At 48.3% G+C, this 16,387-nt stretch overlaps 1 protein-coding gene across 1 annotated transcript in view; it reads left to right on the forward strand.

Moving 5' to 3' along the window:
• The first annotated feature begins 10,213 nt into the window (after window positions 1-10,213).
• The window catches only part of RASA3 (RAS p21 protein activator 3), a 240,124-nt gene continuing 233,950 nt past the window's right edge, over window positions 10,214-16,387 (forward strand). The window contains exon 1 of the mRNA XM_040425082.1: window positions 10,214-10,393. Within this exon, the coding sequence (XP_040281016.1) occupies window positions 10,339-10,393 (55 nt within the window). The 5' untranslated portion in view covers window positions 10,214-10,338. The remainder of the gene's footprint in view (window positions 10,394-16,387) is intronic.

Consider the following 16,387-nt stretch of genomic DNA (forward strand, 5'->3'; position numbering starts at 1 on the left):
GCTCAGCCAGGTGACCTAACATCAAGATGTACTTATACTGGCTATTGCTCTGTACTAACATCAAGATCTACTTATTACTGCTCAGCAAGGGCGTAGCTAGAACTAACTAAGCCCCACAGCAAATTTTTGTACCCCTCTCCAACTTAATAGACACACTCATACACGAGCTCACCACTTACATGGACACACTCAAACACACACTCACCACATATACAGACGTACTTAAACACACACTCACCACATATATAGACACACTCACACACTCACCAAATAGATAGACGCACTCATACATGCGCTCACTACTTACATGGACACACTCAAACACACTCACCACATATATAGACACACTCAAACACACACTCATCACATACATGGACACACTCAAACACACTCACCACATACACGGACACATTCAAACACACACTGACCACATACATAGACGCACTCATACACATGCTCACCACTTACTCATACACGCGTTCACCACTTACATGGATGCACTCATACATACGCTCACCACTTACATGGATGCACTCATACATACACTCACCACTTACATGGATGCACTCATACACACACTTACATGGATGCACTCATACACACACTCACCACTTACATGGACACACTCAAACACACACTCATCACATATATAGACACACTCAAACACACACTCACCACATACATGGACACATTCAAACACACACTCACCACATACACGGACACACTAAAACACACACTCACCACATACATAGACGCACTCATACACACACTCACCACTTACATAGATGCACTCATACACGCGCTCACTACTTACTCATACACGCGCTCACCACATACATAGACGCACTCATACACACGCTAACCACGTACTCATACACATGCTCACCACTTACATGGATGTACTCATACATGCGCTCACCACTTACATGGATGCACTCTTACATACACTCACCACTTAGATGGATGCACTCATACACTGTCACGGAACCATGAACCAGACGTACAACAAGGGATAAGTGAAAATAAGAAGGCTTTATTGAAAATAAAGCTGTAAAGCAAAAGTCCAAACGGATGGCGAAACCGAAGCAGAGTCTTTGCGAAGCCAGAGGTCAGGAACCAGAAGGGTAGTCAGACGAAGCCAGGATCAGGAACCAGCAGGGTAGTCGGACGAAACCAGGATCAGGAACCAGCAGGGTAGTCGGACGAAACCAGGATCAGGAACCAGAAGCAGCAGCAGTCTAGAAGCATGTGAACACAGGAGGACCAAGCAAGGAACTGAAGCCACAGACCTCCTATATATATGAGCTGGGCATCCAGCTCCTCCCAGTGGGAAGGAGGAGCCGCAGGGTGGGAGGCTACAAGAAACCCAGAAACCAAGATGGCCGCCAGCACATGTCAAACGAAGGAGAACAGCAAGAAGGTAAGACCGTGACAGTACCTCCCCCTCAAGGGCCCCTCCTCCGCGGAGTAAAGAACGGTTTCTGAGGGAAGCGTGCGTGGAAGGCTCTGAGCAAGGCAGGAGCATGGACATCTGCGGAGGGAACCCAGGAACGCTCCTCTGGACCATAACCACGCCAATGGACCAAAAACTGCACCCGACCGCGGACCAGGCGTGAGTCCAGGATATTGCTCACCTCATACTCCTCACGATTACCCACTTGGACCGGACGAGGCCGAGGAACCGAGGAAGTGAAACGATTACACACCAGTGGCTTCAACAGGGAGACATGAAACACGTTGGAGATCCGCATGCCAGGAGGAAGCGCAAGGGCATAGGCTACCGGGTTTACCCTGCGAAGCACTCGGAAGGGACCAACAAAGCGAGGCGCCAGCTTGGGAGTGGGCACTCGAAGGTTGAGGTTGCGGGTGGACAACCATACACGGTCTCCGACCTGGTAGGAAGGAGCACGTGCTCGTCTGCGATCAGCCTGGAGTCTCTGGCGCTGCGCAGAGACCTCAAGGGACTTCTGGATCAGTACCCAAGAAGCACGTAGGACGGAAAGGTGATCCTCCACAGCCGGAATATCCTGGGGAGAGAATACCTCCGGTAACACGGCAGGTTGGAACCCATAATTGGCCATGAAGGGAGACGTCCCAGAGGAAGAGTTCACCGCCGTGTTCCTGGCAAACTCAGCCCAAGGCAGGAGGTCAACCCAATTGTCTTGGTGATCGGAGACATAGCAACGAAGGAATTGCTCCAAGGCCTGATTGGATCGTTCTGCGGCCCCATTGGACTGAGGGTGGTAGGCCGAGGAGAAGGAGAGATGAATCCCCAACTGGGAGCAAAAAGCGCGCCAGAACCTGGACACAAACTGACTCCCCCGATCCGACACAATCTCCTTGGGCAAACCGTGCAACCGGAAGACCTCCCTGGCAAAAATCGTGGCCAACTCTTGTGCAGAGGGTAACTTCTTGAGAGGAACACAGTGGCACATTTTGGAAAACCGATCCACAATCATGAGAATGACCGTATGGCCTCGGGATGCAGGGAGGTCCACAATGAAATCCATCCCCAGGTGTGACCATGGGCGCTCCCCGGTGGCTATGGGTTGCAGAAGGCCCAACGGAAGGTGCCGAGGGGACTTACTCTGGGCACAAACGGAGCATGCCGCTACATATGCGGCGATGTCGGAACGTAGGGAAGGCCACCAGAACAGACGTGAAACAGCCCAGGACAGCTGATTCTTTCCAGGATGCCCCGCGGTCTTGGAGTTATGGTAGGTTCGCAACAACCGAGTGCGCAACTCCTCAGGCACAAAACATCTGCCGTTGGGTCTCCCAGAGGGAGCACCAGATTGAGCCGCCAAAATCTGCTCACCCAGGGGAGAGGTCAGGCTGGTGCGAATGGCGGCCAAGATCTGATTCGGAGGTATGACCGAAGTCGGAATCGACTCCTCCCTGGACAGCTCGGAGTACTGCCGTGATAAGGCATCTGCCCTGATGTTCTTGGAACCGGGTAGGTAGGAGACCACGTAATTAAAACGTGACAAGAACAGAGCCCATCTGGCCTGACGTGGTGTCAATCTCTTGGCCTCAGAAAGGTAGGTCAGATTCTTGTGGTCCGTCAGGATGAGGACCGGAACCACCGAACCCTTGAGCAAGTGCCTCCATTCTTTAAGGGCCTGCACGATGGCCAATAACTCCCTGTCACCAATCTGATAGTTGCACTCCGCGGAAGACAGTTTCCGGGAGTAAAACCCACAAGGAAGCAGAGGACCCTCTGGTGTTCTACGCTGAGACAGAAGGGCGCCTACTCCCGTCTCAGACGCGTCCACCTCGAGGACAAAGGGCAACCCAGGGTTGGGATGCGACAGAATCGGAGCCGACACAAAGGCGGACTTTAGAGCCTCAAAAGCTCGGATGGCCTCGAGCGGCCAGACCTGGGAATTACTGCCCTTCCTGGTCAGATCCGTGAGAGGCTTGGCTAGCATGGAAAAGTCCCTGATGAACTTCCGATAATAATTGGCGAAGCCCAAAAAGCACTGCAGGGAACGAAGACCACTGGGCTGGGGCCACTGTAAGACAGCCGAAACCTTCTCAGGATCCATGGAGAACCCCTCAGCGGAAATGATGTAACCTAAGAAGGTTACCTGGGATCGGTGAAATTCGCATTTCTCAAGCTTACCGAACAGCTTGTTCTCTCGTAACCGTTGCAACACTCGTCTGACATCCAGAATGTGGGCCTCCATGGATTCAGAATATACCAAGATGTCATCCAAATAGACCACCACACACTGCTGCAACAGGTCACGGAAAACATCGTTGATGAATTCCTGAAAGACTGCGGGCGCATTGCACAACCCAAAGGGCATAACCAAGGATTCATAATGACCGGTCCTGGTGTTAAACGCGGTCTTCCACTCATCGCCCGCCTTGATCCTTACCAGGTTATATGCCGCCCTCAGGTCGAGTTTGGTAAAGACCGTGGCCCCTTTAAGGCGATCGAACAGCTCGGAAATCAAGGGTATCGGGTAAGCGTTCTTGATCGTGATGCGATTGAGACCCCTGTAATCGATGCAAGGCCTCAACTCACCGCCCTTCTTTTTCACAAAGAAAAATCCAGCCCCTGCCGGGGACGAGGATTTGCGAATGTGTCCGCGTGAAAGCGCCTCCCTCACGTACTCCTCCATGGCCTCATTCTCCGCTACCGACAGTGGATAGACTTTGCCACGAGGAGGAACGGCACCAGATTGTAACTCTATGGCACAATCGTATGGGCGGTGCGGAGGTAGGGCAACCGCGCGCACCTTATCGAATACATCCCGGTACTCCTCGTATTCAGGAGGCAACAGAGAGTCCGAGGAAGTACACAGCAACTTGACAGACCCATGGATGCAACTAGCCCCACACTGCGGTGACCACGAGAGGATCTCGGCCGATCTCCAATCGAAAGTTGGATTATGCTTCCGGAGCCAGGGGTACCCCAAGACCACCGAGTAGTGTGGAGACGAAATAACCTGGAGGCAGACCGACTCTCTGTGAACGGCACCAATGGCTATCCCCACTGGAAGAGTCTCATGAGTCACGTGTGGCGGCAGAAGGGGTCTGCCGTCTATCGCCTCAAGAGCCAGTGGGGAACCTCGAGCCTGCAGAGGAATGGAATTGGCGGCAGCGAACACATTATCAATGAACAAACCACCAGCACCAGAGTCCACCAACGCCTGGGTCGTCACCGAGCCCCCGACCCAGGAGAGGACAACAGTGATCAGTGGTTTGTCAACACGGGAAACCGGGGACGAGGAGACTCCACCCAAGATCTGCCCCCGACAGGATCTCAGGTGCGAGCGTTTCCCGGACGGTTCGCACATGCCAACCGAAAATGCCCACCGAGACCACAGTACATGCATCGGCCCTCGCGTCTCCGGAGTACCCTCTCCCCCTCGGACAGGCGAGCAAACCCCAGCTGCATGGGTTCACCCCCAGACAAGTCATCCCCAGGAGGCGTGGGAGGAGAGGGAGGCACGGGTGGGACAGCAAACGTAGGCGCCAATCTGTTAGAAAACCTCCGCAGGCTCTCCTTAAAGGAAGGTCTCTCCCTGAGTCTGGTGTCAATCAAAATCAGGAAAGAAATAAGAGACTCGAGCTCCACTGGTAGGTCCTTAGCTACAACCTCATCCTTCAAGGCATCCGAGAGACCATGAGAGAAAGCAGCGACCAGAGCCTCATTATTCCAGCCCACCTCTGCTGCCAGGGTACGAAACTCAATGGCGTATTCAGCTACGGATCGTGAACCCTGTCTGATGGACATAAGGAGCTTCGCAGCAGAGGCAGCACGAGCCGGCACATCGAATACCTTCCGAAGAGAAGCAACAAAACCGGAAAACTCGGCAACCACCGGATTGTTGTTCTCCCATAAAGGGCTGGCCCAGGCCAAGGCCTTGTCCGAGAGCAGCGAGATCAAGAAGCCCACCTTTGATCTCTCAGTGGGAAAGGCATGTGGCAGCAACTCTAAATAAATGCCCACCTGGTTAAGGAAACCTCGGCACTGAGTTGGCTCTCCCCCAAAGCGCTGTGGAAGAGGGGCAGAACCGGTCATACCCCGAAACACCGCAGGTGCAACAACAGGTGTCGGGGTAGACTCTGGCGCAACAACCGGAGCGGCAGTAGGAGTGGGCCCAGGAGCGACAACCGACCCATCGGCAACGGGAGCGAAATGAGCCGTGCGTTCAAGCAGGGTTTGCAACGCCACAGCGAACCGACCCAACAGGTGATCCTGCTGATCAAGTCTGGCAACCAGCGTGGGTAGCGAGGATGGCCCTGTACCGTCAGAATTCATGGCTTGGTCCTAATGTCACGGAACCATGAACCAGACGTACAACAAGGGATAAGTGAAAATAAGAAGGCTTTATTGAAAATAAAGCTGTAAAGCAAAAGTCCAAACGGATGGCGAAACCGAAGCAGAGTCTTTGCGAAGCCAGAGGTCAGGAACCAGAAGGGTAGTCAGACGAAGCCAGGATCAGGAACCAGCAGGGTAGTCAGATGAAGCCAGGATCAGGAACCAGCAGGGTAGTCGGACGAAACCAGGATCAGGAACCAGCAGGGTAGTCGGACGAAACCAGGATCAGGAACCAGAAGCAGCAGCAGTCTAGAAGCATGTGAACACAGGAGGACCAAGCAAGGAACTGAAGCCACAGACCTCCTATATATATGAGCTGGGCATCCAGCTCCTCCCAGTGGGAAGGAGGAGCCGCAGGGTGGGAGGCTACAAGAAACCCAGAAACCAAGATGGCCGCCAGCACATGTCAAACGAAGGAGAACAGCAAGAAGGTAAGACCGTGACATACACACACTCACCACATACATGGATGCACTCATACACGCACTCACCACTTACATGGATGCACTCATACACACACTCACCACATACATGGACGCACTCATACATGAGCTCACCACATACATAGGCGCACTTACCACATATATAGATGCATTCATACACACACTCACCATTTACATGGATGCACAAATATACACTCACCACTTAGGGCTTGTTCACATCAGCGTTATGGATTCCATTTTTGTTTTGCGTTATAACATGGTTATAACGGAATCCATAAGACGGAAGTCAAAATGGAAGCCTTTAAGAGGCATTCCGTTTTGATCCTTCGTAATACAAGTCTATGGGCAGCATAACAGATCCGTTCTGGTTTCCATTATGTAGGAGTCCAGTCCTGCATAACAGAAAGCTGGACAGATCCATTATGCTGCCCATAGACTTGTATTATGACGGAATGCAAAACTGAAGCCTTTACACATAGGAGGGGGGCAGGCATGGTAGAGCTCTGTGTGCAGGAGCAGCTAGCCTGCTCTACACTAGCTTTGTGCTGGAAGGGGGAGGGTTTTGATCCCATAACATTCTACTATTGGCCGGCAGCAGATGTCATAGTAAGCTGCCAACCAACAGAAAACGAAAAGCAGTGCTGGCAAGAGCTGTGCCAGTACTGCGGATCCCAGAGTGAGAAAGGCCATAGGAGGAGGAGACAGCATGGAAGAAGAGTGCAGTGTCTGCTCCTCACTAGCCAAGACCTTCAGTGGGAGGAGCTGCAGCGCTGCTGCTGTATGTAGTACCTGCTTCTATAAAGTACAGCACAGCAGTACATAGGGGAAGCCTGTAGATCTAATAAAAACATTCAGTACTGTGTCGGGGGCCCCTTCTAAGCTCGGGCCCCGAAGCAGTCACCTCCCTTGCTTCCCCGATAGCTACACCAATGCTGCTCAGCCAGGTGACCTACTGTCACATCAAAGTCTGTTGGTCACTGCTCTCAGCTTGGTGATCTAACATCTAGAGCTACTGATCACTGCTATCAGCTTGGTGACCTAACATCAAGGTCTATTGGTCACTGCTCTCAGTCTGGTGAAAAAAACTGTGTGATGGGTGCATTTCCCAGACTGACTGTGGCTCGGCTGACCTGACTCACTGCATCATAGTGATCTACACTGATGAGCAAAAGGGTAACAATGTTTTGAACTTTTTACTCTTAGGCTCCATATTTCACCATCCACTTTAGCTTAGAAAGTGAGACTACCATAATTTTATAGACAATTATTTGGCTATCTCATACATAAATTGGACTTGCAACTATTTAGCTTATGATTAGTTATGCAGATTCTTGTTATGTAACTGCATTGTTACTGTTTTGCTCCTGGTGGTGAAACAATCTTTTTCTTCTTGTATACTACAAATTACAACCTGTTCTCACATTCCCTAATAGCTCAGTGTGTTATTAGGTTTATTCCCAAGTGAAAGGTCACTGGTTCAAATCTAGGAGCCACCATGAAGAAGATTTCCCAAGAAAAGAGAAACAGCATCATCCAGCTCATCGATAGTGGTATCCCGGCCAAGAAAATTGCTAAACTGCATCATGTGAGTGCCATGACCATTGGAAGAATACAAAATTAAGTCTGTCCATATATTCCAAAGCCAAGAGGTGAACGTCCAGGCAAAAAAAGGTCAATCAGTTCTGGCGTGACAAACATGGCAGTGGAGGTGGGTCGTATGCTTTGTAATAGTGAGATTACAGACATCCATGCAAGCACCGTGTGACGTGCATTACACAAGTCTGGAATGGTGGACCAAAAAAGGTGAAGAAGCCTCAACTTCAATAGCGTAATAAGAAGCGTCGGCTCGAGTTTGCAAAATAGTACAAACAGTGGACAGTAGAAGATTTGAAACTGGTGATTTGGAGCGATGAGATGAAAGTCAATAGACTGGGCTCTGATGGGTGTAAATGGGTCTGGAAGAAACAAGGGAAAAGGGGGCTAACGGATCGAGAAATTGAAGGAACTGTTAAGTTTTGTGGAGGAAGCCTGATGATATGGGGTTGTTTCACAGCCAAAGGTGTTGGATACTTGACCAGGATCGATGGTAGTCTCAATGCTGAGCTATATGTGGGTATCCTACAAGACGAGTTGCTTCGTACACTCGAGTACTATGGGTATGAAAAGGGCGACACAGTGTTCCAGCAGGACAATGACCTGAAGCTTACGTCGAGATTGGAGAAGAAATGGTTTAATGACAATGAAGTAGAGGTGCTGGATTTACCCCCACAGTCCCCAGACCTCAACCCAATGCAACACTTGTGGGTAGAGTTGAAGAAAAAGCTGTATTTGTACCCAATTGAGTCGACCAGTATGCACCAACATTGGCAACGTGTAGAAGAGACCTGGGAACAGATTTCGGTTGAGACATGCTTGAATCTGATTGAGAGCATGCCCAGAAGGATTCAGGCAGTGTTGAAAGCTAAAGGTGGATTTACAAAATACTAACAAAATAATAAAAATAATTTTAGGAGCAAAACAGTAACAATGCAGTTACATGACAATAATCTGCATAGCTCATTATATACTAAATAGTTGCAAGTCCAATTTATGTATGAGATAGCCAAGATGATTGTCTATAAAATGATGGTAGTCTCACAATAGAAGCTGCAGTGGATGGTGAGATATGGAGCCTGAAAGTAAAAGGTTCAAAACATTGTTACCCTTTTGCTGTTCAGTGTATATGATGCTGTGAGTTCCAGCCTCACCGTGGTCTTACTGTCATGTACTCACCTCATATGACCCATGGTTGGGCTGGAATTCACTTTGATGGAGTGAGTCAGGTCAGCTGAGCAGCAGTCAGCCTGGGACATGTGCCCATCACAGTGACCATGTTTTCTGGACCAAACACGCTTGTGTGAAACTGGCCTTTTGGATATATTGGAGTTTGGGGAATTCAATCATCTGGCAATGGTCTACCTGCCTGTATTATCCTAACTGCGATCGGTTCTACTGTACACAGTGGGATACACTGCAGCTGTCCGTCCAGTGATGTTCTTTTCATGGAGCTAGGCCACGTGACTGCTATCGGGCTCGGGGGAAGTAAAGCTAGGCTCTCTTTCTTCTGTTACCAACATCAAAACACATTTTTATGCAGCCACCCCTAGGGAGAGCTCAGTGCAAAGAGATTTTTACAGCTTCTATTGCAGTCAATGATAAATGTATACATTCCTATGCACTGAGCTCCCCCTAGTGGTGGCTTTAGGCAGTTTTACACTGAGGGAAGTCACAGCTGTATGGGGAGATTTATCTGTGTATTCTGGTGTTCCATATTTATGAAGCACCTGTTTCACTTTACTGACATAAAAGCCAAGGGTGACTTTTATTTTTATAACAATTTTTTTTTCTATTAAAAAGTAAATTTGTCAGAAATGTGGGGGGCAAGGGTTTCAGTTTTCTTTCCACATTGCCTGGGTGTGTTTGATGCACGCATACTAGGAAACCTAGCAGGGAAAGAGAGGTCCATACTAGGTTTTGCTGTGGGGGTCATGAGAGATCTGTGTGGTATATTCCCAAAGTATGAACAGAGCCTTGCCGGTCCGGAGAGGCACATGCTGAGACACCAATAGGGCTTATCACTCGCTTTGTTTTAGGTTCTGAACCTTTCCCCATAGTACAGCGATGACCCCGCAGTCTCCACACCGTGAGAGGAGTGAGAGGTTCCCGCTGGTGTAGCTCTAACGCCACCCTCACCACAGGCGAGCCTCACAACATTACCCATTGTGGAAAACATAGCCACGCCCTGCGCTGACGTCTTTACCAATGGTGACTGCTGGCTAACCTCCTGGCCACGCCCCCATCCCGCTTTCCTTGACAGAATCAGCCAGTCACCGCTCGGGACGGTGCGGACGCCCCGCCCCCTTCCAGGCTCAGCGTACCGGGTTGGAGGATGATTCCTCCGGCCGCTTCGCGCTTTGCTCTGCGCTGTGTGAGGAGGAGAGCGGGGCTCAGAGCTGCAGTGGCCGGGACAGGAGTACAGTGACCGGGGCAGAGCCCGCAGTGAACATAGCACTCAGCACCATGGCGGTGGAGGAGGAAGGGATCCGTGTCTTTCAGAGCGTCCGGATCAAGATAGGTGAGCGTTTCCCCGGCGAGCGCCCGCTGTGCCCTGTGTGCGCTGCCTGGGACCCAGCAGCGGTGCTGACAGGCGCAGTAAGTTGCCCTCTAATGAGTGATGAGTGCATGGCACTAGATATACCTGGGCAGTGCATGCCAGTACAAGGCGTGCCAATCTGCCTCATCAGCTGTGTGGCACTTTCTGTGCCCAGGAGCTATGTGCAGTGGTTTCCCATGTAAAGTGGCTGGCATCATGCATGTACCAGCCCGGCTGATTAATGTGCAGGGATGCCGCTTGCCAATCTTTGCTAAACCCTGTGAATATGTGGGTGATCTGGCTTTCAGTGTGTCACTACAAGAGAGGAAAGCTGGGTCTCATGCCCAGGTCTGGGTGATAGAACCTCTCTCTGGACTGCAACAAAGCTTCCATTATTCTGTCCCAGTGGAAAATCTTTGTAAAGCAAGGTCCTCAGTGCCTGGAATACAAACTCATGGCCGCTACTAGCCTGGGAGCCTCAGCTGCCACTTCTAGAGGGTGCCCTCACTTACCTCAGGTGGTCACTGTGAGGAAGTGGCTTCATGGAAGGATCAGATACTTATCTATGGTTCTGTGCAATAGGTGTGGGAAAATGTGGCCAAGTAAGAATGTTTTCAGAAATAGTCTATTTGTTTCAATTAACACATACCAAAGTGAACGAGCAGAAGGGAAATCTCAATATTTGGTGTGACCACCCTGTGCCTTCAACACAACTTCTCCTCAACATCTCTTCTTCTAGGTAGACTTGTAGTTTTGGAAGGAACTCATTAGGGAGGCTGTTCCAAACATCTTGGAGAAATAACCACAGATCTTCTGTGGATGTAGGCTTACTCAGATCCTTCTGTCTTTTCATGTAGTCCCAGACAGACTCTATGATGATGAGATCAGGGCTCTGTTGGAACCATATCATCACTTCTAAGACTCCTTGTTCTTCTTTACATCGGATGTTTGGGCTTGTTGTCCTCTTGCAGACAGTGCTCCCTCAGGTTACAATATTAATTGGTTCCAGGATGTCCATGGTATGTTGAAACCATTGTAACTTGAGCAATCGGTTCCAAAGCCCCAAAATGTCATAGCCAAGAAAATGAAGATTTAAGAAAAATAAGCAGATAACCAAGACAGATAAAACAAGTCCTTACATATATCAGTCAGAAATAGCTGCTAACCAACAACTAATACAGCTATTTTACCAGAGAAGTGACCTTGATTGGTTGGATCTGGGTCTGAGACATTGTATGTTGAGTCTGGTTTCAACTTACGATGGGTCAGAAAAGAGCATTGTACAGTATGTTAAAAATATTGTATCCCGAGGCTATTGTATCTTGAGGGGCCACTGTACATTTAAACTATTATGCGTATATTCTTTTATTTTCAAGCATTGGAGGTACCGACAGCTCAGTACTTTTTATCTTATAGCCATAAACTTCCACTTTGCCCCAGTTACGGGTGCATCATACCAGACACGTACCCGTAGCAAAATGGCAAGTGTTTTTCCTTGACACAAAACTGTTGGAAAACACAGGGGTTTATGATCATAATGCTATCGGGGGCACAGCTAGAGGAAAGATTGGGGTTGTTATGGGTTCCTGGTATCTGAGGAGGATGGGCTAAAGGTTCATCTGTGACTTAATACGACAGCAGTATTGTAACTGTCAAGTGACATCTGGGGGCCCTGTTACAGTTTTTCGTAGGACTGGAGGTGGACTGATATTTTGGAGATAAATGATTCCCAGAGGCAGGGTATGGTCCTAGTGTTAAGGGTACAGTAAAGTAATTGCTGGGTACCCAATGCTTGAGGCTATGCCTCTGCTTCTTCAGGTTGCTAGGAAAATTTCTCTTTTTGATTGGAATTAGTTATTATTGTTCTACTGCGCGCTCCTTGTCTGGTGGTGGATATTTTTTTTTTACAGTGTGTGTGTAGTGTGACATTTATTACCACAAAGCTCTGAGTCAAGATATTATTACCTTTATTTAGACTTCTGTCTACACCTATGTGTACACACCAGACATTGATGGATAAAAGAGCAGGTAGAGTCAGGGTAGGTTCACACTGGAGAAGTCAGTAGATATCATGTGGTGAAACCATGTTTGTTGGGAAAGCTCCACCATATGATATCTACTTTTTTGGATTTTTAGGTAAGCCTCAAGGCCAGTGTATTGTGTGAACCTCTCCAAAAGACCATCTCTTTGGGAAGACCATCCCCCTAAAGCTGCTTTTACATAGTCAGTGTTTGATCAGCCAAAACCAGGAGCGGGTCCAGAACAGGTGGAAGTCTTTACATTATTCCTTATCTCTGTGTAGCCTCCATTTTGGCTCACAGTTACTGATGGAAATCACTGATCAAACCCTGACTGTGTGAAAGTGGCCTTAGGGTACATTCACACTAGCGTTGTTCGGATTCAGAAAACCGCGTGCAAACGGAAATCTTTTTTCGGATCCGTTAGATGGATACAGTGAAATACCCGATCCGTCTCATCTGGTATCATCTGGAATAACGGATCCTGTATTTCATTTTTTCCAAAGGTCAAAAGGGAAAATAGCTCCTCCTATGTCCCGGCGGATCCGGCAATGCAGCAAAAAGGGAACACAAAAATAACACATCCTAGATCTGAGTTAATTAAATATTCTTCTGAAATACTTTGTTCTTTACATAGTTGAATGTGCTGACAACAAAATCACACAAAAATTAAAAAATGGAAATCAAATTTTTTAACCCATGGAGGTCTGGATTTGGAGTCACACTCAAAATTAAAGTGGAAAAACACACTACAGGCTGATCCAACTTTGATGTAATGTCCTTAAAACAAGTCAAAATGAGGCTCAGTAGTGTGTGTGGCCTCCACGTGAGTGTATGACCTCCATACAACGCCTGTGCATGCTCCTGATGAGGTGGCGGACGGTCTCCTGAGGGTTCTCCTCCCAGACCTGGACTAAAGCATCTGCCAACTCCTGGACAGTCTGTGGTGCAACGTGACGTTGGTGGATAGAGCGAGACATGATGTCCCAGATGTGCTCAATTGGATTCAGGTCTGGGGAATGGGCGGGCCAGTCCATAGCATCAATGCCTTCATCTTGCAGGAACTGCTGACACACTCCAGCCACATGAGGTCTAGCATTGTCTTGCATTAGGAGGAACCCAGGGCCAACAACACCAGCATATGGTCTAACAAGGGGTCTGAGGATCTCATCTCGGTACCTAATGGCAGTCAGGCTACCTCTGGCGAGCACATGGAGGGCTGTGCAGCCCTCCAAAGAAATGCCACCCCACACCATTACTGACCCAATGCCAAAACGGTCATGCTGGAGGATGTTGCATGCAGCAGAACGTTCTCCACGGCGTCTTCAGACTCTGTCACGTCTGTCACATGTGCTCAGTGTGAACCTGCTTTCATCTGTGAAGAGCACAGGGCGCCAGTGGCGAATTTGCCAATCTTGGTGTTCTCTGGCAAATGCCAAACGTCCTGCACGGTGTTGGGCTGTAAGCACAACCCCCACCTGTGGACGTCGGGCCCTCATATCACCCTCATGGAGTCTGTTTCTGACCTTTTGAGCAGACACATGCACATTTGTGGCCTGCTGTAGGTCATTTTGCAGGGCTCTGGCAGTGCTCCTCCTGTTCCTCCTTGCACAAAGGCGGAGGTAGCGGTCCTGCTGCTGGGTTGTTGCCCTCCTACGGCCTCCTCCACGTCTCCTGATGTACTGGCCTGTCTCCTGGTAGCGCCTCCATGCTCTGGACACTACGCTGACAGACACAGCAAACCTTCTTGCCACAGCTCGCATTGATGTGCCATCCTGGATAAGCTGCACTACCTGAGCCACTTGTGTGGGTTGTAGACTCCGTCTCATGCTACCACTAGAGTGAAAGCACCGCCAGCATTCAAAAGTGACCAAAACATCAGCCAGGAAGCATAGGAACTGAGAAGTGGTCTGTGATCACCACCTGCAGAACCACTCCTTTATTGGGGGTGTCTTGCTAATTGCCTATAATTTCCACCTGTTGTCTATCCCATTTGCACAACAGCATGTGAAATTGATTGTCACTCAGTGTTGCTTCCTAAGTGGACAGTTTGATTTCACAGAAGTGTGATTGACTTGGAGTTACATTGTGTTGTTTAAGTGTTCCCTTTATTTTTTTGAGCAGTGTACATCTCTATGGAAATTAATGCCGGTAGTGAAATTAATGCCGGTAGCATTCTGCGGTATTTTTTCCCGTCAAATACCGTACAAGGGACGGAACAGAAGACATCCTGATGCATACTGAACGGATTGCTTTCCATTCAGAATGCATTGGGACAAAACTGATGTGTTTTTTTTTTTTTCCGGTATTGAGACCCTTTATCGGATTTCAATACCGGAAAAGAATAGCGCTAGTGTAAAAGTACCCTTACGCAGACTAGATATCCTGTGACAGATTTTCACTTTATTCACCTCAGTGGCAGTGGCGACGTTTCGGCTCTGTATCCGAGCCTTTCTCAAGCCGGGCTTGAGAAAGGCTCGGATACAGAGCCGAAACGTTGCCACTGAGGTGAATAAAGTATTTTTTTAATTTTTTATTTTTGGAGTGCTGCCTTTTTCCTATCTATTGTTGAGGGATTGACTAGTCCCAGCGGGCTGTGCACCCATCATTATCCTGAGGCTGTGCTGCCCTGTAATATATATATATATATATATATATATATATATATATATATATATATATATATATATATCTCTATCTCTATATCTATATCTATCCAGTCCCCTAGAAGAACACTTTATGATGGAGTTTTGGGTGGTCGTCTCACAGAGCTTTCACAGTGTATCTAATATGTGCCTTGACATTCACAGATATTTTTCACCATATATATCAGTTAGAGGTTTTCCCGTGTGTTGAAGGAAACCAACAGTTTGGTTGTGGTTTTCTATCAAGTGTCAGATCAGAGGATTTTTTTTCACTTAAAGGTGGAGTCCTGCTTTTTTTCCACCATACATACGCACAAGTCAGGCTCTGGTCACGTCACCTCAAGTCTTTTGTAGTTGCAAATGTGTTTAATGCAAAAAAAAAAGTTAATGTAAATGTATGCATTCTTAAATATTGGGGGATATTTAATAAAATTGATGCAAAGGAAAAGTAACCAGTTATCCATAGCAAGCAATCAGATTACAGCTTTCATTTAAAGCTACCCTCTTGGTTCAATAAAAAAAAAAAAAATTCACAAATCTGTCACCATGATTCTGGACTACAGCAGAGGTCCTCAACCTTTTCTATATTCTGATTCACATTCAGCTTTCAGTGATGGTCGGGAGCAACAGGCAGTTCAAAAATAGAGAGAAGTTTTGAATGTAGAGAAGCAAACAACATGAAGTTGCAAACATTTGCTGATAAATATTTTATTGTGAACTTTTACACTTGTATTATACCATCCAAAATGGCACTGTCTGGTGCTAAATCCAGGATTGGTCTGCAACAATGTCAATTGCCAGTACGTATGGTCATAACTTGGGGGTCGCGATCCACATGTGGCTCCTGAGCCACTGGTTGGGGACCACTGATCTACTGTAATTCATGAGTGCTACTACAGATAAGGAGTCCAGATCACTACTACTGTGCCATGCTAACACAATGAATAGGACTCCTGTGCGCATGCACAGCAGTCCTGACTATTTATTTCAGTGTATAGCGAAGAAGGACCGGCACTCACTTTTTTTGATAATATGAAGAGACGTTTATTCAGACGTCTCTTCATGTCATCAAGAAAGTGAGTGCCGGTCCTTCTTCGCTATATACTAGTGGGCAGCCTTCCCTGGACACGTGCACCACTTGCAAGCCGCAGTGTCGACCCATCTTCTTCAATATTTATTTCAGTGCTGACACGGGGGGGGGGGGGGGGGGCGGGGGGGGGGGGTTGGGGATAGTCAAATAAAATCTGGAGATCTGGGCTCCTTCTGTGTAGTACTGTACTTATGTATTACAGCAGGTAATAGTCCAAGATCTT

Source organism: Bufo bufo, chromosome 3 (genome assembly GCF_905171765.1).
Source record: "Bufo bufo chromosome 3, aBufBuf1.1, whole genome shotgun sequence".
NCBI classification, from domain to species: domain Eukaryota; kingdom Metazoa; phylum Chordata; class Amphibia; order Anura; family Bufonidae; genus Bufo; species Bufo bufo.